Source organism: Nyctibius grandis, chromosome 3 (assembly GCF_013368605.1).
Source record: "Nyctibius grandis isolate bNycGra1 chromosome 3, bNycGra1.pri, whole genome shotgun sequence".
Lineage (NCBI taxonomy): Eukaryota > Metazoa > Chordata > Aves > Nyctibiiformes > Nyctibiidae > Nyctibius > Nyctibius grandis.
The window spans coordinates 52534206-52556451 of NC_090660.1; the positions used below are offsets into that span (position 1 = coordinate 52534206).

At 40.8% G+C, this 22246-nt stretch overlaps 1 protein-coding gene across 3 annotated transcripts in view; it reads right to left on the reverse strand.

Moving 5' to 3' along the window:
• Positions 1-22246, reverse strand: part of LDLRAD4 (low density lipoprotein receptor class A domain containing 4) — a 293179-nt gene that overhangs the window by 135973 nt on the left and 134960 nt on the right. For 2 of the 3 annotated variants that reach the window (XM_068395926.1, XM_068395927.1), the window contains exon 3: positions 13791-13931. In XM_068395926.1, the coding sequence (XP_068252027.1) occupies positions 13791-13931 (141 nt within the window). Of the gene's footprint in view, positions 1-13790; positions 13932-22246 lie in introns of those variants that run through there. The other variant, XM_068395925.1, reaches the window with a different exon arrangement.

The following is a 22246-nucleotide window of genomic DNA, read 5'->3' on the forward strand; positions in this document are numbered from 1 at the left end:
GCATGTTACTTATAGTACCACGTAGAGATTAAGACTAGTGTGAAAACCAGATGCAGGACTGCACTCAAGCAATCGCACAAACACCAATGTTATTCAACATTCCAGCCGCTAATTAGCAGACGGATGGTATCTGAGTAATAGCTGGCTGGTACATACATGACCACACATGTTTCCCACCTCTCTGCATCATTCTGTGTGTTCACAGCCTACACACATTTCTCTCTGAAAGTCCTAATTAATGGATAGCTTGTGTTGCAATAAGCAAAGAAACTGTTATCACCTCCTGCAAGAAGAGAAGATCTACAAATGTCATCCACTACTGTTGAACATTTACGTAGGGAGTTCAGTACACTATGTTTAAGGAGCAGACTTTTCTGAAGGTCTGGTTCATTAACTACATAAGTCAAGTGGACAGAAGGGCTGTAGGAAGCTTCAAGAATCAAATACCAATCCACATTGCAACACATTTAATTCTAAATCTTGCTTGCTTAAACCAGCTTCCTCTGCAATCCCTAGTACACGTTTCCCATCGGTGTGCTCTCCTGCACTGGGGATGTGCTCAACACCCCTCCCAGGGCCAGCACCTGATGTGCAATAGGTACTTCAGCACAGGCTGGCAGAGATACCACAGTTTTCACTTGTTGAGCAACTCAATGTGCCAGCCTTGCTAGTTAACCACCTTCTATGAAAAAGAGATACACAAGGCAGTCCAGATTTCTGCTTTATAAGATATGACGGAAGGCTGTTACATGAAATATCAGTAATTACTTAAGTCAGGGAAACTGCACATAAGGACTTTGCTCACAGCTACACACAAACACTATTCCATGGCACTTACTACGGACTCCAGTTTCACACCACACACGGGAACCTACGTGCTGTCCTCCTGGATGAGGACGTTCAGTTCTCCAAAAGACTGAGGAAATGTCCTCTCAAGGTCTCAACCCAATCTTAGAGTGAGAAGTAAGTCTAATGCCTGAAACCTCAGCCTTATATATTTCCCAGGTACTCCTCTCCGGATAGATTACACGCAATTGGACTCAGTGTTCAGAGGCTTCCTTTCATTAAATATTGCTAAATTCTTGAGGATGGAGCCAGGCTCTTCACAGTGACATCCATTGACAGGACAAGGGGCAATGGGTGCAAGCTGGAACACAGGAGGTTCCACAGAAATATGAGGAAAAACTTCTTTACGGTGAGGGTGACCAAACACTGGAACAGGCTGCCCAGAGAGGTTGTGGAGTCTCCTTCTCTGGAGACATTCAAAACCCGCCTGGACGCGTTCCTGTGTGATATGGTCTAGGCAATCCTGCTCCGGCAGGGGATTGGACTAGATGATCTTTCGAGGTCCCTTCCAATCCCTGACATTCTGTGATTCTGTGATTCTTGCCTCAACGACACTGCATGGTAAGGAGGATACAGCCTAAAGACGGGATGTATGAAAAAAATTCTTTTTTATCAGCTTTGAATTGCACTGAGCGATCTTCTAATCTTACGACACAGCCTAAGTTCCTGACCCACCTTCTGTTCAACACCCATAGTTCTGTGTACCTTTTTATTTCTCCACTCTTTGCTTAGACTCAAAAGTAAACAATTCCAAACTTTTTGGTCTCTATTCATATCAAAGTCTGTTCATGACTTCTTTCTGCTGTTTTCCTATGTTTTCTACATCCACAGCATGTTTCTGTGCTGCAGCAACACTTGAACACAGCATTCTAGATAAAGGTGAAATGTTGATTTACGTAACAGCATCATAACATTTCACATCCTATTTTTATTGATTCAAAATATTTTATCTGACCGCAACTATATTCTCTAAAAAGGTCTTCATTCAGCCCTTCATAGTGATGCTTTGGTCCTTTTCCTTAAATTACACAATTAATTAGGATCCAATAAACTGTATTAATAGCACGTACTTTGCCCTCCAGTATGAATTACTTTGCATTAATCAAGATTGAATTTCATCCATCATTCTGTTGACTGCTGACCTCATTTCATTAAATCCTTCTGATATTCCTCTTCAGACTTCACTAACACACAACCAAATATCATTACATTGCATTACATTCACCGTTTTTTAAGATATTCTGCTCCAATTATGGAATTATAGCTGACTGATAAAACTCACTCCTATTCTTCTCTCTCTAGTCACATTCTAATGCAAGTTTACTTTTTATGTACCTACTTAGAAACTATTTAGCGTATCCATTTCCTTGCTCTTAGATGTTGACATAAAAATGAAAAATTAAAGATAAATTTACTAATATACAACATAAAGCACATACTTTCCAAATTTTTTTAATTCTCACTGTCAGCTCATCATTGTGTTTTTTCCAGTATAATATCCATTTTTCTGAGGTTATTACAGCTTAACATCTCTTTGCACATTTTTCAGCCACGTAATAATTGCATCTTCTTTTATTATTTCTGCAAAGTAGATTAACATCATTAGCTCCATTTTATAAATAAATTAAGGAAGAAAACCAATAATGGTTTCATCAGGATCATACAGGAAGTCTGTGGCACAGATGCCAAGCAAACTTGGAATTGTTGGCAAGACCTATTCACTGATCACCAAGTCTTCCATTCCTCATATCATTTCAGTCCTTCCTTCAGTTTTCTAACACCAGTGGAATTTATTTTCCCCATGCATTATCTAATAGGCTTGTCAAGAGGAGACATGGTTTGAAACCTGTGTTATGTAGCGCAGTAACTGCATTTGCTGGAGGAGCACCGCCAGCCCCAAATACTCACGGCCAGTTGACTGATCATCTACACAGTAATAGCCTATCCAAAGTGACAGGTATTCACAGTGAGTGCTGCAGCTCATTACAAACAAAAGCCACATGCACATTTCATCCTGGTAATTAAAACAAACAAGCCAGTACCTTTGTCAAGGAGATAAAAAAAAAAAGAGCAGGTTTGCAACATAATGATTCCCGACAATGTCTAGCAAATCTTTGACTGGTATGAATGGTAATTTCTTCAAGAATATCTGAATCTGCTGGAAAGAAGTCAAGATTGTTTCCTATTGAAACAACTGAAAGGTTCTGCAAGATAGCAATACCATTCTTGGCATTAGCTGCAAAGCATTGAACACGAAGGAAGAGACTGAATATGTGAAATACCATGAGATGGGTGGCCAGGCTGAGGTAACGGAGTGGAATACAGGCCACTGTGACTGTTCTCCAGGAGACTACCGACTCTCCTCTGGAAAACACAGGGAGATATGAGCCTTACATGAGACCGCGGCTCTACAGTTTCTCAAAGCAGATGGTTTATCCTGGCCCGACGAGCTAGGTTTTGAAACAAACAACAATAAAACTATCTGGAATTTAGTAGGAGATGTAGAGCACGAACTATCCAAGAACTGAGATACCAATCCCTACCACCATATACATGGGTGCACCCGTTCTCACAGACCCCCCTTTCTGAATAAAGACAACCCTAGCCCAACCAGCCTTAGTCATACCGATTTGTTTACACACGCTGACATTCGTTATCTTAGACCACAAAAAAGAACATTCTAAATCTTGGTAAAATATAAAAGAAAGAAAGAATTGTGTTGGAAGACTGTGCTGCCAAGAACACAATAATATCACCATCAGCCCCCACACATTTGTTCTTGCATTCAGCACAAGTGCCGGATGAACATCTGCACTGTAAAAATTCAGCCCATTAGCTCCTTCAGCTTGTTAGCATATTTTAATACTGTGATCACAGCTTTCTATTTCTATCAAGGTGCTACTAGGTGCCAGACTCAGTATTCACATAGTGCGTCATTATTATCTCTACACCCCTCAGGTCCTTAATCTGTCTTACTTTTATGAAGCTATTACACAGCAATACTGAATCAGAAGCAAAGAAGCAAGAGAAATCTCCCAAGGAAAGAGGAAGCTACCAGTGTAGCAATACTGCTGGAAAGATAAGAGCTGTGATCTTATCATGCATGGCTGGACTAACGCTGTGTTACATACACCTCTCTCTAGCCTCTTAGACTGTATTGTTAAGTTAGATAAAAGTCATTTATCAGATACAAAACACAATTAATTTAACAACTCACTCTCCTGATCTGTTTTCCTTTGGCTCCTAACAGTAGCTCAGTATAAACAGTTCGTCAGCTGTCTCATTTACGGTCTAAATAGAACATGAAAAAATATTTGAGCCCTGATTTTAACCCTAAACTTGTAATTAAAAGAGTGGGTATTTTTAAGCAAAGACAGAAATGCCAATTCATGTTTTCATAGGAGCTGAGGTACAGATCTTTCTATGTTGCTGATATTTTTCTTAATGCTAACCAGTTTGTATTCACTCCTTACCTTTGCATACAACATGCATGTAAATAAAACAAAAATGAGTGAAAACCTGCTGTAATATACACACATGTACTCCCACAGTATCTGATGCCTGTGTGCTACACAGTCACAGGTGACAACTGCATTTTCTACACGCAGTAGGCTTTGTGTGTGCAGTTGTTTTTTTTAAACATCCAAGCCAAATGTAAGCCTATTTTCATCACAAGATGAACTTGGTTCACTATTAAATATAAAGCTGTTACACAGCCCACAAATACTGTGTGGATTTCTGAGTGGTCAACACCACTCAGAACAAACAGTAAGCTTAGAGAAATTAAAAATATCTGTTCCCCACAAAAATAAGTGGAAAGACCCAGGCAAATGGCCTTTCAGGTTCACATTAATTCAGCACTTCCAAGCTTGCGTCCTACATTCAAAATGCCACAAGACGAAAAGTACGTGCTGAATATAGAAGAAACCAACATGCCCACTCATCTACTGGTTAGCGAAGGGCTTATGGATCTTCTCTCATTCTTACACTAAAGAAATGAGACATCTTCTCTTTACCTCAGTTCCTGCCCTCTCTAAAAGCTGAATTCTCTCAGGAGGACAAAAATCCCGTGCTCCTCATGCAGAGAAGCGCAACATTCCTCCAAGGAACCAGGTTTACTGGGAAAAGCACAACTGTTTATCTAATTTGCTTATACTCTTTCCCTCAGCATTTGCACCTGGCCAGCGCCAGGATCAATAGTGGGCTAGCTGGGGCCTTTAATGTGACCCAGGACAGCTGTTCCTATGAACCCATGTAACTAGCTTACATTATTGCAATAAAGCCCCATGTCTTAAGCCAAACTGGACTTTGTTATCGAAATGTTATATTACATCCTACTAGCATGGGTTCATTCCAAATGAACCCAAGCCCATGAACGGTCATGAGAGACCCCTTCTGATGCTTCATTCCTCTGTTTCATTTCTCTGTAACAAAAAGTGACAAATGATGACATTTTCAGAATGAGGGAAAAAGGCGAAAGCAACAACTAACTCTTAATTCCCAAACTCTCCTGTTCAAGGAAAGGTCTTTAAGTATAGCCTTTAGTGCGGCAAGGACTAACACATTTCACAACACTACCGTTTCATGGAAACCTTGAACCAGTCAAGGATGGAGCCAAACCAGCACTGAATGGAGCCACTTGTACTGCCTTCTGCTTTGTGCTGTCACAAGAATTTGCACAGTTGAGCTGAGAACAGAATCAAAGATGTGACGCTGGACAAAACAAAGTGAAAGTTTCTCAGAATTCATCAGAACCAGATCAGGTCGCACAGCGACAAGTGAGGGAGCACCGACAAGGGGCAACACTGGCTTATGCTGGTTTCAAGCCCTTGCAAAACTGTGGAGAAAATAGGGTTCCTAAAGATAGCTGCACACTAATGGCCAAAGCAATATGCTTTGGTTAAACACTACATGATATTGAAAACCGTCATTTCACACACAATACAGACCATACAGATCACTGCAAAGCAAGGATTCGTTTGTGCACCACCATGATGCTGTATGTTAAGCTACACAGAAACTTCAGACAGAAATTTTTCAGTGTGCATTTATTTATACCAGAACATACAAGCAAACTCCCAATTCATCTTCACCTCAGCTGTTACTTTAAAATAGAAGATGAGTTTGCTTAAGAAAAATTAAGGTGGTTCATTTCATCATGGAGATGAAGAGTTTCTGGAGATAAAGGGTCAGATATGCATCTGCAGAATGAAAAGCAATCAAACATCACAGTCTGCAGCATTCCTAGTGAAGGAAGGTCATCTAGTATGACCCTATGTCCCTTTTGTGAGGGTTTTTTAAAATTATTTTTTATTTTAAAAAAAGCTGCCTCAAAGCACGTTCTCTGAAACACTTTAAACCATAAGTAATCTTCACACTACCTAAGCACCTGAACAGCTTCCAATGCTCCTAGTGCACTGTACAGTGTGACCCCTGCAAATGAATATATAGAGAGGAAGGACAGCAACAATACTTAGTAATGGGCACTGAAAATAAAATCAACAAAAGTTGCTCAGTTCCACTCTATTTCTGATGTCATGTTTGAGCCACTACTAGTCATACGTGAAATAATGTCTGAAAAAAATTGTCTCACAGTTTATCTCTTCCTCTCTCCAGGGGGAGAATTGCGCCTGTGGTAGGATACCGTGCTGTGGTTTCTGTACTTTAGTTTCAGGCCTGCATTTATGAAATATTTTTGCTACCACATACTTCTGGTGGAGAAAATAGTTCGAAAAAGCGTGCCCTGAGAGCCTGCAGGAGGCCATTTCCCTGCCTCACACGGGTCCACAAGGAGCTCCTGTCTCTTGCAGAGTCAAGCATACCTGTAAGATAGAAAGTCACATCATGCCTGGCACGACTGCTCTGAGATTTCGAGGCTGAAATTTAGGCACTCTCTCAGATACATAAAAATCAGTCTTTGAATGAAGATTTTAATACACAATACACTTTGAGCTCTACAAATTCTCTTCTGCATCTGTAAGAAATCAGTAGCAGAAAAGGGAAACAGGAGAAAGCAAAAGCATTACCAGGCATAATGGTACTAAACTGTACTGTTTAGTGCTATATGAAGTTTCCTAAAAGCTAACAGGAATTGGCAGAGGGTTGCATGAAATGTATATGAAGAACACACACAAACAGTTGTAACACATGTTGTTTCTAGATCTTTATTAAAATTGATATAACTGACTTACATACTTTACGAATGAATAATATAGCATTTCAGAGCTATTGAAATTCTCACATTTTCATCTGCAGGGCACTGTGAGCTTTTATTTCTTTTCTCATTAACTGTAAAAATATGATTCATGTTCAGCTGGAAACTTTGTGAAATGGAAATTCCTTACCAGGAGCAGAGTTCAGCTCTGTAAGCAGTTGTACCGGCACATTTCATGGTTGTTATTGGCCACGTACGTGTGGTGTTTGGCTTGTCCGAGTTGCTAATACTGTAAGGCTCTGGATGAAGAATGGGTAAACTCTAGCACTACTGAATTCCACTGCAGTCTTATTACAGAATTCATGGGACCAGCATTCTACTTCATTTATTAAACACCAGGAAATACAGTATTTTTAAAAATATATACAAAAGATTAAAGGAAAACACAACATTCACCTTAATGCTTTGGTTTTGTTTTTCGAATTTTCCAGCTCATATTAATTGCTAACGTTCCATGATATGCTTAAAAAATATGCAAAGATGAAATTATTTCAAAACAAAGCACAAAATCTGCTTATAGCACTTTAAGAAACAAGACTGCACTATAGGCTGAAAACCAACTGGATTTTCTAAATAAAAATACCCGTCTAGTATTTAGTTATATATACACAGAAATAAAATCCAGAATGCTATGGCTTATTCTGTAATACAAAACCTGGAGAACGTCTTGCTTTTTAAATAAGATAGCATATGTATCAAATTAAGTTTTTGTTATAACTCCACTAGTCAAAAAATATCTATCGCTCCATCTACATCAGAAATTTTTACTTCCTTATCATTAATTGCACTCAGTGACAGAGAAAGGACAAGGAACAGCACGATACATCACTAAATAGTGCAAGATCTGCCTTAGGCTACGGGTCTCACCTGGTTAACACAGCGTCTGCTTTCCAAACTGTAGGCAGCCTCATGTAACCTCACCTTAACAGCCGGGGACACACAGAGCCCCAGGAAGGAAGAAGGGATGAATCCTTCTGAGCAAGTGGGCCAAATCAAGAAAAAGTAAGCAAGTAAATAAGCATGTAAGTGTATAGTGTGACTAAGCCGATCGATAAATACAGGTGACCAAGCAGTTTTATGCATGTGCTTTATGGCCAGATGATGGCTCTCCCAAGCCACCCCCTCCCGAGATCTGTACTCCCGGCCAAATCACCCCGCAGTCCCTGGGCAGATGCAGCTGAAATCAATAGCATCACAACACCATCCCTCTCCTTTCTCCCCTAAAGCCCCGTAATAGCCAAGTTTCAGCCGAGATCAGTATTGACGGGCTCCCAGCACCAGCGGGGCCTCTCCTCCCGCCCGCTGGGGCAGCATCAGCCCGCATCGCTATCTGATTAGAGGGGAGCGCGTCCTGACTTTCCCCAGTCACTTAAGCCGGCGTCTCATTGCTTGTCCTTAGAGACCACAGCTCCACTCAGGCAGAGAGTGTCTAGACAGTATTCATGATCCATCTGTCTGGCACAGCCAGGCTGATGACAAACTCTATTAGACCCGAAACAATTTTTTTTTCCCCCTCCTGCTCTTCCCTCCTCCCATCTCCCTTTTCCTCTGAGAAGCAGTAATCTGACACTGAAAATTACTATCATTGTTGCAATTCTCAAAATAGCAGTGCCAGACTTTCATTAACATCAACGCTAGACTGCTAAATATTTAAAGGAATGGATAAATTTCACCTGAAGTGGGACAGCCCGGCACACATGAAAGCAGAAGCACAATCAAAATGTAAATCTAAGCGGTTGTTTTCATCTGTGCAAATTCGGTGTCACAGTCAGAGGGGGATGCCAAAGGTCTCTTTAAACAAAATATTTTCCTTTGATTGAGCTTGTTGTTTTTAAAACAGAATCATTCTCCAGCCCCCTGCAGATCCCTACAAGGCTCAGAGCTGACAGACGTAGGTGGGGGTGGTGAAAGGGAGAGCTATATATTTGATTTGTTTGGGTTTTTTACCTTGCGGAGGAAAATGAACTCCTACAGCAAACTCTTCTATGCCAAACAACCATGACACATCACCTCCATCAACACTGACAACTTGAAATTTGATATAGACATCATTTTCACATGACAAGAAGGATTTGTTCTCCCTTATTTTATTCTTCTTCAAATTCTCCTGCATGTCAATATTTGTGTTTCTTATGTCCACAAACACATACAGATCACCGCAGAGATAACTACCTGTACTGTTTTCCACCAAACAATTAAAGAACTAAAATCTCCACCATTGCAACCCTTCTCAATTAGACATGAATTGGATACTGCAGTCTGCAAACACACAACAGAGTACGCTTCCCATTTCAAAATCTAATTTACTTTTAGCAGGACAAGGCAGGCTGATCATTTGTGGCGAAACAAAAGGGAAATGCTCGAACAAATGAACTGTGTCCTGCTAGAAGCAGGCACATTGTTTCAATTCCTCCGAGTCCAAATTTTGCAGGTCACGTGGAGCAGCAAGCTGCCCCGAAGGCCAAGTCTGCAATGTTTAAAACCCTACTCTTCTTTTCGTTTTTCCTATCATGGCTTTGTGCCGTTAAATGCACCCTCGACCTCCAAGTACTGTTAAAATAACAGTCATCTCCATTATCTCAATCAATAAGTCTTTATAGTTGATGAAAATAAAAACAGTAAGGGGACCTACCGAAAGTTGACATGGGCTACTTTGCACAAGGCTGCCCGTGGGGGAACGTGCAGTAACCCCAGCGTGTCCTCCCTGAGGAGGGGGTGGTACGCTTCAACGTGCATCACCAAACCAGTGTTAAAAATCCCCATGTAAACCAAGCAAGCTGTTACCTTAACACGTTTGGCTTAAATGCCTTAGCATGTATTTTGACCAGCTTGCTGGAGTGCAGCTTGTGTTGTCTGAAATCAGACACACCTTGGAGCTGGCGCAGATTTCCCCCAGCTGCCCTACGATTTCTCTATGCCATACAGACTAAATTGCCCATGCAGCAGCAGCAGAAGGAAAGCCCACCTACAAGTCAGTAGAGGAAAACTAATAAAACCAAAGGGCTGCAGAAATGCACATTTTTTTTAACTCTGCACATGTGACACATCTTACTGAGTTCAGTAGCAACATTTAAAACTCTGAATTAACAGCCTTCATGCTGGAGCCAGGCAAGAATAGCAAGGAGAGAGGAACAGAAGGTCTGGGAGATTTAAACTCCTCTAACACAATGAGAAAGCATCTGCTATCATCATGAGATCCAGGGAGCAGGTCACCCACAACAAATATCTTTCTATACCACTGCTCATGCAACTTAACTAAACTAAACAATAAGCTTCAACGGGACATTCTGGATTTGGCTGCTGGCAAGAACACAAATGAGAAATGCTTCAGTAGCCGGGAAACACGGGCTACCGCTAACACGGCACATACTGCTTAAATAAACTGAAGCAGAACTTCCATATGAAGATGTATTCATTTAGACATCATTTGGGGACAGTCTATGTATTACTGTGAAATGAGATTAATATTGTTTCCACCATGGGAGGAGAGAAGGTTTGAAAACTATGAGAAAGGGATTCTTTGAAGAAACAGCAGAAGAGAATGCATGCCACAGTAGTGCCAATGTGCTCTAGGTAAAGACGACAGCAGTCTCAGGGAGAAACAGGCCGCCCTGCTCGGACACAGACCAGCTCACACCTACACATGCCTCCTCTCAACAGTTTCCTGCCCATTCAATAACTGTGCACAAGCAAGATGATGCAAGAAGAGAGCTGATACATAAAACTGACCAGAAAGAAATTCCTGCTTAAAATTCCTCAAGTCATTTTTTTAACACTCATTTTCATCTTATAGAGCTGTATTACCTTCTTTCACTAATTAGAGGCCAACGAATATATATGTTGGAAGGTAGCCTTGTCAGTTGGGACATTTCAAGCACATAGACTCTGGTGTACTCTGGTAGGGATCCCCATTAAAAGCATTGAGCAAAAGCATGCACAAGTTCCTTAATTCAACATGTCATCCCTCTAAGGCCTGGGGACCTCACTTCAACAAGTATTCTAGAAACATTTTTTCGGGGCTGGAATAACCCAACACAACCAACTGCCACATTCATAATAATACTCTTTCCTATTACCAACTGGCACTGATTTCTACCATGTAACAGCCTGTTTAATAGCCAGAACACGATAAATATCACTAATCCTCATTTGTTTTAAATACTGTTTGTGGTTGTATTGTTTTTCTGTCTGGCTTCGATCTTTTTGTTTCATCATTAGGACCCTGTTTCACTGGGTTTTGTTTTTTTATTTAAAACAGAAGTCCCTTTATTTACCAGCACTTGTCGCACAGTCCCTGTTGTCATGAAATAGTGTCACTATCAATAACCCCAAATAAAACAAATAATGAACCACTCTCTCTACCACAAGGTAAGCAAAAAGTTAAACACTTCTGAATGCTCCTAGCAATAAATAGTTCCTCTGCAAACTCCTCATTTGCAATGTTGTTACAAAACCAGCAAACATAGTTCCTGAAGGACTTAATAAGACTGTTAACCTAATTATTCCTCTTCACTCAGCACTGGGGAGGTCTGAAGTAGCAGGACTATCGGAAACTGTATTTTAGAATTAGTCAGAGGAAATGAACAAATGTAACAGATTTAAGGAAACATAATTCATGTGAAGGAACTTGATTTTCTTTTTTTTTAAATCCTCCCAGAGGGTAACTGACAGATGGGCGGTATCAGTCCTCACATCTGTAAAAGGCTGATTTGAGAAGGAAGCAAACAATTTTTCTCCATGTCCACTGAAAAGTGAGAGAAATGTCACCACTTTGACCCGCACAACTTCCCAGACACAGGATCATGAAACACACCAACCGAAGTTCCTGTGCAAGCAGCAGAGACCTGCTGCTGAAGGTTTTTTGTAGATACATTTTGTCATGTTTGGTCCGGCTAAACTTTATGCCGCTGGAGGTGAGGAGGATGACCTGCCAGCTAACCAGTGCCGCCCCCTTTCAGGCATGCCCATTTTCACGTTCTTGACCTACTGCAACGACTGAAGGGACAGATGTGGCTTGGAGGACATCCAGGAAGTTTGCAGATCCTGGATCAAGCAAGTAACAATTTCTACAGTCCAAAGGCCTTTCAAGGAAAAAGCCAGCACGCAGTGCCAACACGCTGCTGTGATAACTGCACGATTGCCACAGGGATGGAGGGGTACTGAAAAACCACCGGCACTCCGGCTATTAGACCTCAAGCTGAAGGAAGCTTTCAGAGTTCCACCTAGGAACTCACAGGGTGCCACGATCGCACTGTGGCCGTGTAGGGCCACCACCTGCAAAGCCCCAACTGCTGCTTAAACCAACATCCCTCCCTCCATCTGCTGCCACAGTGTTTTTCGTGGCTCCTTTTGGACAAACAGTTGTGCTGACTTGGTTTAAGAGAAGAGCTGTACAGTATCCCAGTCAAAAAAATTCCTCTATTTGAACTTAAAGATATTCTTATTTGCATGCACAAATAGTAAGGCATAACTTTTTTACAACTCAAAAGCCAAGGTTAGCCTAAGTTCATGGACAAATACATGTGACATTTTGATCCGGACCCACCAACAAAGCCTAGGGCTAGTCCTGCGGCTTTAGAAAGAGTTCCACTCCAAAAAAAACAAATCAAAACAAAAATAAAATGAAATAACATAAAAGCATAAGTAGGCCATTATTATTTCAAAACCTCTGAAATCCCTGGAGAGTTATCAAAGTACCACCAAGTGCAAGATTTAAAAATATTTACAGTACATTTAGAAAAATGTTCATTTGGAGGTTAGAGGGCAGAGCAGGAAAGGCGTATATCCAACACCTGACTTCATCTTCTATTATGAATCCACTCCAGTGATTCTATCCAGCTTAATGGCACATGCATTCATCACAAAAATTACAGATACATGCTGCTTATAATTCCTATTATTAATAACAACATAACACCACATATATTCCTAAGCCACAGTCACAAACAGAGGTGAAGAGTGCTGAAGGATGTCAGTATTGGCAGAACCAAACCATCTGGAAAGTGGTAAGTAATGTAACAGCGTGACCATTGTACTTGTAAACCAGGAGAATTACTGGAAAATTTCTCCCCTATCCAAAAAGCTGAATTGTAGTTTAAAAATAAATTATTGCAGAACATACCAAAAAAAAAATCAAAGTTTGATTTCACTGTACATTACTGAGGGCAAAGCAGTAAGACAGCAATTCTGGTGATAAGCTTTGGCACTGTGAGATATCTATGTACCAAGGAATAGCAACTAGAGCTATTTTAAATATATACCTACAAAAGCTCAGTGACCTACCAAATGATGCTGACCTCAGCACTATTAAAATAGATTTGATTAACAGGAATGACAACTGGTAAGATTACAACTTTAATAGTCTTAATAGCTTACAAAGACTGTCACACAAAGCATAAAATATTTTTTAGAACCTTGGAAAACAAATTATTTAATCATTTCCATATTATGCTTTCTTTCTCAGAAGCCACATATGATCCATTTGATCACAACCTCAATGTCTGCAGCACAAACTCCCTTTGCATAACTACAACTTTCCCAGTTTAGAAACCTAGAGAAAGCGTGTTACAAATCACTGCTGGTTCAGAGAAAAGCAGGATTTACTTCCTCTGTCTCATCCCCCCTAGATATCATACTGCAGGCCAAGTTTCCAAACAGACTGGATTATGAGGTAAACAGACATATTCGACATACATACATATGCGGATGCACACAAAGAACCAGTACTTACAGCTAAAGATGCCTGGAGGTGGATGCTCTGTTACAAGCAGACAGTTCTCTTCATCACTGTTATCCCCACAGTCATTCCGTTGGTTACAAATCAATGAACCAAGATACAAGCATTTACCACTGGCGCAGGTGAATTTGCACTCTGAAAGGCAAAAAAGAAACCAAAACAAAAATTTGTGAGGAAACCGGTACTTTACCTTCTTCACTGCTAGAATGACGGACATTAAAGGCAATCTTTTTCAAGTAGATAATATCATGGTGGACGGGTCTTTGGCACTTTATCCCCAAAATAAATAATATAGTATTTGTAAGCATTGCACTTATAAATATATACATGACACATTCCAGATCACCAGAATCAATCCACTAGTAAACTAGATTTTCTGTTTAGGGAATTTCAACAACTTCCTCCTAAAAAACAGCCGATATTTTTTTGCAGTTCATGTTGATTACAATTCGTTTCGGACAAAGACCACGTTCTCATACGTGTCTGTGTGGCACCTTGCATATTTGGGGCAAGATAGCACTATGAATAAAAATAATAACTGTCCCACATTAGAAAAAGTCTTGCACAATGTAAAACACATCAGCTGTAAGGCAACAGTATAGTTTGTAACCAGGAACAATCCTGTCCAGACACAGACAATTATTCCTTAACTACCTTCCCAAAACCAATTTGCCAGTCTCCCAACTAATTACAATCAAGCACTCAGTCTGCACATTGAACTCCCACATGCCAGTTTGCTTTACAAAGTCAGTAAACTTCTAAAACCTCTACAAAGTGTCTGAATGCTATACGCAAGCATGCTGTATTTTTTACATTTTGTTCATTACAAAGAAATGAATGGTTTCCCCTAAATATGGTTCAGTCATAAGAACAACTCCTATGAGACCAAGTATTTAAACAAAAATTTTGTTACCTCGAGTTCCTTCTTACTTCTCTCCCTTTCTCTGCAAAAGGATGCAAGCTGGCTAACTAATCCTCACTAGACTGATCTCTAGCTTTAAAAAAAAAAAAAAAAGGCAAGGAAAAACTCCTTACCTCGTCTCCCATTCAAAGTTCACACCGACAGCAGAGCTACACAGTTATCCTTTCAGACAGGGATGACATTACCTCCATCCTTAGCCTTTTGTTTACTGGTAAAGATTCAGTAAGTGCTAACCAGTGGTAGCTTTTTATGGGAATTATAGTCCAGTGCCTTGTCACCTTGGATGTTTTTTCTTTAATTTTCGGAGCCCAGTCAGACAGGGCTTCAGTCTGATTGACTTGTCTTCTGTCTGAAGCTGTAATACCTCAGTATTTAAATAAGGCGTTACAGACTAAGGATGTCTCCTATGGTTGATAATTAAAATCCCATTGCCCTTCTGCTAAACTGATCATTTAAATGTCACTTCCAGAAACAAAGCTTTATAGTAAATGTTTGAGATGTAATCAAGAAATGTTCACAAAAACATACATGTAATTATAAAAAGCTTTCTCACTAGGCTTGTTCCAAAGTTAAATACATGACACATATAGAACAGAGGACATTATATCTAGACAAAATATAATTTAATGATTACACTTACAGTATGTTGACAAATTCTGGCGATTGTCATTCGCAAGCAGAGGCAAAGTAGATGGAATTAGAAACACTCACAAAGTAGTTTAATTATTAAAGTAGAGCCATTCCCTGAACCCTGGGCTTCACTAAGGCTGCAGCTTGGGTTGGCTGATTCTATTTCAGAGAGACGATTTCTCATCCTTCCCAGCAAAGAGACAGCATTTGTTCATCTTCAACAGTATCAACAAAAGACTTCCCTTTAATCTTAACAGCACTTGGACTTACTCTGAACTGAGACAACAGGGCCTCTGATTCTAAAAAGCCCCAAAACAGTTACTGAGGTGTGATATTTACCCACATGTATCTGATGTGTAACATAAGGACGGTAATAGCAAAGGAGAGCATAAATAAATTGGGAAAGGGAAGGAAATAATTTTTCTTAGCAAATTTGCTTTGTAGATAAAAGTGATTTGTGGACTTCACTCTGAACACTTTTCATCAAGTGTATTAATGACATTTTGGTACACATATCAGCAAGAATCTGCTGCTGCAAAAATATATGCATCAACATGTGTAACATATGAAATGCTACTTAGGAATATAAATAAAAGCCATAAAATGCTATGCAAGAAAAACAAGCATTTCCTGTGGGGGAAAAAAAAAATCTATCCTTCTATTTCACTTGGTCAAACTGCACTTAAACATCAGTATTTGCCTAAATAAGGTCCTCAACATTTAAGCTTTTTCAGTCCAACCCTATAGTACTTGAATTATTCAAAATGTACAGTAAAATACTGTACAAACAAAATATTCTTCTCTGTTCCTTTGTCACCCTGTCCTCTGCTACAACAAAGAACTGAAGAGGCATTTAAGGGCTTGGGTTTTCTGTTTTGAGTATAGAGTATAAAAAAATTCATAACCAAACAGAGTAAAGCCTTTGAAACCCAAGGAACTACGAAGGTCATTAACAGTTACTTTTGGAAAGGAGACTTGAAAGATCAGTCTCAATATTAACAATCTGATAATTACAACACTTTAGGACTCATTTCTGCAAATTCAAGAAGAAAGAAACTGGAACAAGAAAAGAATAAAGCTGCCTTGGAAGATTAGAAAAGTTGGCTTGAAAGTGTTCAAACTTTCCAGGTATCTTAAATGAGGAATATAACACAGGGTGAAACTAGAGTGGTAAAGGACATACTGCTTCTATTCGAAAGACAAATATCAAACACTATATTGCTTGAAGTTAGAACATTTGGCATGTTACTTTGGCCACAGTATTTTAATTTTTTCCCATGTCTTTGTGTTGAGTCCTAATGTAAAGCTTACCATGCTTCCCCCATGGCTGACATAAGATGCTCAAGCAAGACGTCAACTGAAAAGCAATTAAAGCTAAGAACTTTGGGTTTCTGTTTGCCACCAGATTATATGGTCTTTAGACAAAAGACCAAACAAAGTATTACATTTTTAGCAGCTCTGTTAAAGTCTTAAAAGTTCTGGTTTTTAACTAACATTACTATGAGAGGACTAACCAGAGGAAAGAATTTGTGCTTTAAGGTTTTTTTTATTTTCCTAGATAATGGACCACATTGAAATTTGGATTCAAAAAACAGACTCAGTCAACTTTTCTTGTGAAATTTTATGGCTGCTTTCTCCTTTCCCCAGACACGTGAACACTGCCACTGTCAATGTGCATGAAAAAAAAAGAGTCATCAGGCCTCTCATCCCCTGTTGATGTGCCCACATTGACTGGAAGGTTGCTCACAATACCACAGGAATTCTGTGTTGATTTTAAAATGGAACACATTGTCAAAATCATCTTGCCTTGTGATCTCCCACCAAATCTGTTCCCAAGAAATCAGTCATCCTGTACTGGGCCTGGCTGGGATAGAGTTAATTTTCTTTGTAACAGCCTCCCTATGGTGCTGGTTTGGATTTGTGAGCAAAATAGTGTTCATAGCACACCAGTGTTTCAGCTATTGCTAAGCAGTGCCTGCACAGCATCGAGGCTTCCTCTTTTTTCTCACTCTGCTACTCCCAGGGAGTAGGCAGGAGGTGGCAAAGAGGCAGGGAGGGAACACGGCCAGGACAGCTGACCATGATTGACCAAAGGGATCCTCCATGCCATATAGCATCATGCTCAGCAATAAAAACCAGGGGGTTTGTGTTCCCCGTTGCTCAGAGACTGGCTGGGCATTGGTGTACTTGTGGGAGGTGGTGAGTACTGCTTTTGCATGACTTTTTCCCCCTCTTTCCTTCACTAATTAAACTCTCTTTTTGCTGTTACTCTTCCTATTCTCTCCCCTTCCTGCGGGGTGTGACAGGGTAGTGAGCGAGCAGCCATGCAGGGGCTCAGCTGCTGGCCAGATCAACCCACAACACCTGCATGTGCAAAAGTAACTTCAAAATCTAAAAATTTAATACCCCATGGAGGACACAAAGTGCAAAACTTAGCCTGCATAATCACGTTCTGTTGAAGTTTGAAGGAAATACTCAAAGGGAAAAGGTATGAATGGGACAAATTAATTAAACAGATTATTCAATGAAAATACAGATACTTCTGAACACAGAATGTACTTAGCATCAGGTATTTGCGACTTGTAAACAAAAATTCAGTTCATTAAAGTACTTTGCATAGTAAATGCATTTAAACAGCGTGTGCTTTTACTAAAACCAGAAGAGAACCCTTCCTTGTAAAGCAAGGTGGATCAAAGTCACGGTGATGGACATAGTCAAAAGCAAATATTAGAGTATCGTCAAACTGAAAGTCAGTAAATAAACCTGCAGAGGTCTGTACCAAAATACTGAGTGACTTCAAAACACTCCGACAGGGAAATCCAGACCAGTCCAGACTAGACGAATGTGCCTAATGATAAACCAGAGAGCCCTTTACAGTCCAAAGTCTTGTACTTGGCCTGTCTAGACAAGAAAACAAGCCAGCATGATCCTTCTTTCATGAATAATGTTTCAAAGCTAGCCAGTTTTCCTCTTCATTTTCAAGTGGCAATTAGTAAAACGGCAGTAGGTTGGTCAGCAAGGCTCCGACTAGAGCTAAACCTGAAGCAAGATGACAGCTACTGGAGGTTGAAAAAAACGGCCCTTCTTGTAATTATGTCTTACTATGTTCATAAGTATGTCTGCAGCATAATTTTAAAATTTATCTTGCCAATATACTGATTCTTCAACGTGAAGTTTTAATAAACATACTTCCAGGTAGAACTAGACTACCCTGACAAAAAAGGAATACTAAGAATACTATGATGAACATTTCCTATTTTTATAAACCATATACAAGTAGTATAAGTAAGTATACTGCTCACAGGTTCAAGGTAGATGCTTATACGTATAAACTCTCTACATACAAATACCCATTAATATATGGCTGCCTTTCAAATCATTAATTGAAGGTTATGTTTCAGCTGCAACAGCATAAGACAGATTTCCCTCATGATACAAAAAACTCCTCTGATCAGAGATTTTTTGTTGTGAAATGCAAGATCTGCTGTACTGAGTAGGCTTATTTTACACTTTCTGTGCCTACCCAACAAGATAATTTTATCCTTGCATTCAGCTTAATTCTTTTAGACTTCATTTACACTTGACTTCATCCATATGAACAGCATTCCCATTGTTCTGTCATCCCATTTACTCTAAGGCATTTTTAATTATAGCTAAGTGCTACTTGTTTTTGTAATGCAAGTCTAACCACAGGCCAAGAAAAAAAAAGTGATAAAGTGTCATACTGAAAAAATATGAGGGTTTAGGCCACTGTTATGATGCATGTCACAGCTATTTATTTAACAGGTCTGAGATGCTTATCTGACCGAGGGGCAGAATTCTATTCCATCCATTCGAATAAAAAATAAAAAAACTATATATGCAGCCAGTGATCTCAAATTGTTGTGGCTAAACTGTAGTAACACAGTTCAAATGCACAAAATTAAATCCTAAGTGATGTCTGGGACTTAACTGGAGTGTAAAGGCACTCTTCCAAAATCCAGTGAACTGGTAGCAGCCCTGGCAGCACAGCTAGTAGAGGGTGATCATAGAATGGTTAGGGTTGGAAGGGACCTCTGGAGATCATCTAGTCCAACCCCCTGCCAATGCAGGTTCACCCAGAGCACATTGCACAGGGTCGTGTCCAGGTGGGTTTTGAATATCTCCAGAGAAGGAGACTCCACAACCTCCCTGGGCAGCCTGTTCCAGTGCTCTGTCACCCTCAGAGTAAAGACGTTTTTCCTCCTATTTAGATGGAACTTCGCATGTTTCAGCTTGTGCCCGTTGACCCTTGTCCTGTCACTGGGCACCACTGAGAATAATCTGGCCCCATCCTCTTGACACCCACCCCTAAGGTATTTGTAAGTGTTGATAAGATCGCCCCTCAGTCTTCTCTTCTCCAGGCTAAACAGACCCACCTCCCTCAGCCTTTCCTCACAAGAGAGATATTCCAGTCCTCTGATCAACTTCATAGCCCTCTGCTGGACTCCCTCCAGTAGTTCCTTGTCTTTCTTAAACTGGGGGGTGATCAAATACCCTGGGTGATCAAATACCCTGCTCGCATCAGGTAAGCAGAAGGCGAAAATCTCTTTGCCTCTGGGTGGATCTAGATCTCCAGAATAAAGGCCTAATTTCTAACATCTTACATAAAGACTCCATTTTAAGTATGTCATCATACTTCTTCATACTCCTGTTCATATTGCAACACCTAACAGCCCGAAAAAAACTAAGTTTAAAGGACATCATCACTTGTTATAAGGGTAATAAGAGGCAGAAGTAGTAAATTGGAGGGGTGGGAGGAAGCACACTTCACTAAAGATTAAAGAAATATAAACCACAAATACCAGAGTCAGTACAATAAAACCCTATTCAACCTCTGATAAACATCTGTCTGTGTATTATTTTTAATATTGTAGATTGTAGCTTTATAATGGGAAGTAAATCATAAATAGGAGGCAGTGTACACAAGGAACATGTTCATTTGGGAAAAAGCTTGGTTAATAAGGAAGATGGCAGGCTGCCATGAGATCTAATAAACCTCCATCGGTGCAGGGAAGGGAGGGATAAATAGGTCTTTACAAAACAAACACTTCATAAAAAGAATGCCGAGCAGAATACCAGCAAAAAAGAAAGCGGATCAGCTTATGCAGAGCAAGAAGCAGAGCTTTAAGCCAGAGTCAAAGGCCTGTCCTCGCTGTCCACAGCCTCACGCAGGACAGGGGAGTCTCTTCTCAGAGCTGTGCAACATGGAGACTGAGAGACATTCTCTGCCCAGGGGAGATTAGAGCCTTAAAACCGGGCTGATTGAAAGAAGATTGTTACTGGTTCAAAACCAGTCTCATTCACTGAGCTGCTGCCTTCGCAGTCCCCCATGCTTGCTTGCTTATCCAGCAATTCTCTTTTCATCTTTTTCTAAAGGCAAAGCCTCAAGCTATGCCCTTTAACTAGTTACTATTTATGCCAGTAGCTAAAGGAAGCAAAAACAATATTCTTACACACAGGTAGTGAAATTCGCTGTTCAGTTCACCAGTTCAGGGCATTAGGACATTTTCACTAAGCTTACCTTAATTAATAGCCTGAAGGAAATTACACTAGACATCATGGGGACAACTGAAAAACCTCCTTTATTGTGAGATTTGTCAGTGAGGTGGGTTTTTGTCTGTGATCTCTGTTCCCCATATATACCTGTCTCAGGTGTGAAAAGAAACAGAAAGGTCTCTTCCTGGAGTCCACTGGGGCATTACAAGAAGAGTTTTCATCAACACTGGAAACTTTTTCACATCTACACTGAATTTAGGAGCCTGGCTGTCGCTCAGCCACCATCCTGTCCACGCAGCGAGCCTCCACAGCCTCGCAGCAGGGACCAGCAGCTCCCCTGAGATGGTCTGTCTGAATGAGGAGACAACAGGTCCCATTACAGCACTCATCTCAAACAGACTAGCGTCTACAAGGTGATCTCAAAGACCATAAGGCTCACCCAAATAGCCGGTTTTGCCACCATAGGGAAAGGTCAATAAAGGAAAACTTCTTTTATTGCCACCTTCATTTTCTATTTATCAATTATCTTTCCATAAAACAGCACGGCAGTATCAGAGTACAGGTTTGCATTTTCTGCCCTTCCACCCACTTGCTTTTCCTGACGTGGCAATGATCTGCCCATTTACGCCCACGTAGCACTGAAACGCCAGAACTTCTCAATAAAACTCAAGAACTGTGTCCCCTGCTCTGCGCTTCTGTAAAGCGTCCTTTACATTCCCACCAAAGCAGCCTGACACCCTCTCTGGCCACAAAGCTTCTGCAGAAACGTCCTCCCAGCACCATGTGCCCTGCGCTCTCCCACTCAGGGACTTGTGCCAGCGCCAACGACTCAACTGAGTCACTGTCTTGACTCTGACCCGTGAGGTGCTTGGGTCAGAGCCCGCAGAAAGAAGGACACAGAGTGCCACACCAGACACGTGCAACTGCCAAGGTGGCAGACAAGGAACACCTTCACTCCAGCTCCTGAGAAGAAATGACCTACAAGTGATGGGTTTTCACAAGCCATGAGAAAGCCTCGTGTTTCTCCCAGCTCAATGCAGTGGCAAAGCGGGGTCTGCTATGGCATGCAAGGCCCACTCACAGGCCCACATCCCGGCCCATCACCTCACCCCAGGCAGGTGCCCGATGCCCAGGGCTGCCCTGGTGCCCCACACTGCCCAGCTCCTGGCTGGGGCGGTGGGATGGGCCATGGCTGCCAGGCCCTGCCCTGATGGACCCCAGGGGAGCCCCTGCCTCCTCCTGACATTACTATACATACTAACAGCATTTTCCTAATCAAGTATGGGGTAGGCGCATTGGTGACTCAGCTAATGACACTCTCATTTTCAGTTGTGAAATTACATGAGGAGACGATTAAAAATACATTAAATATGTACCTAAT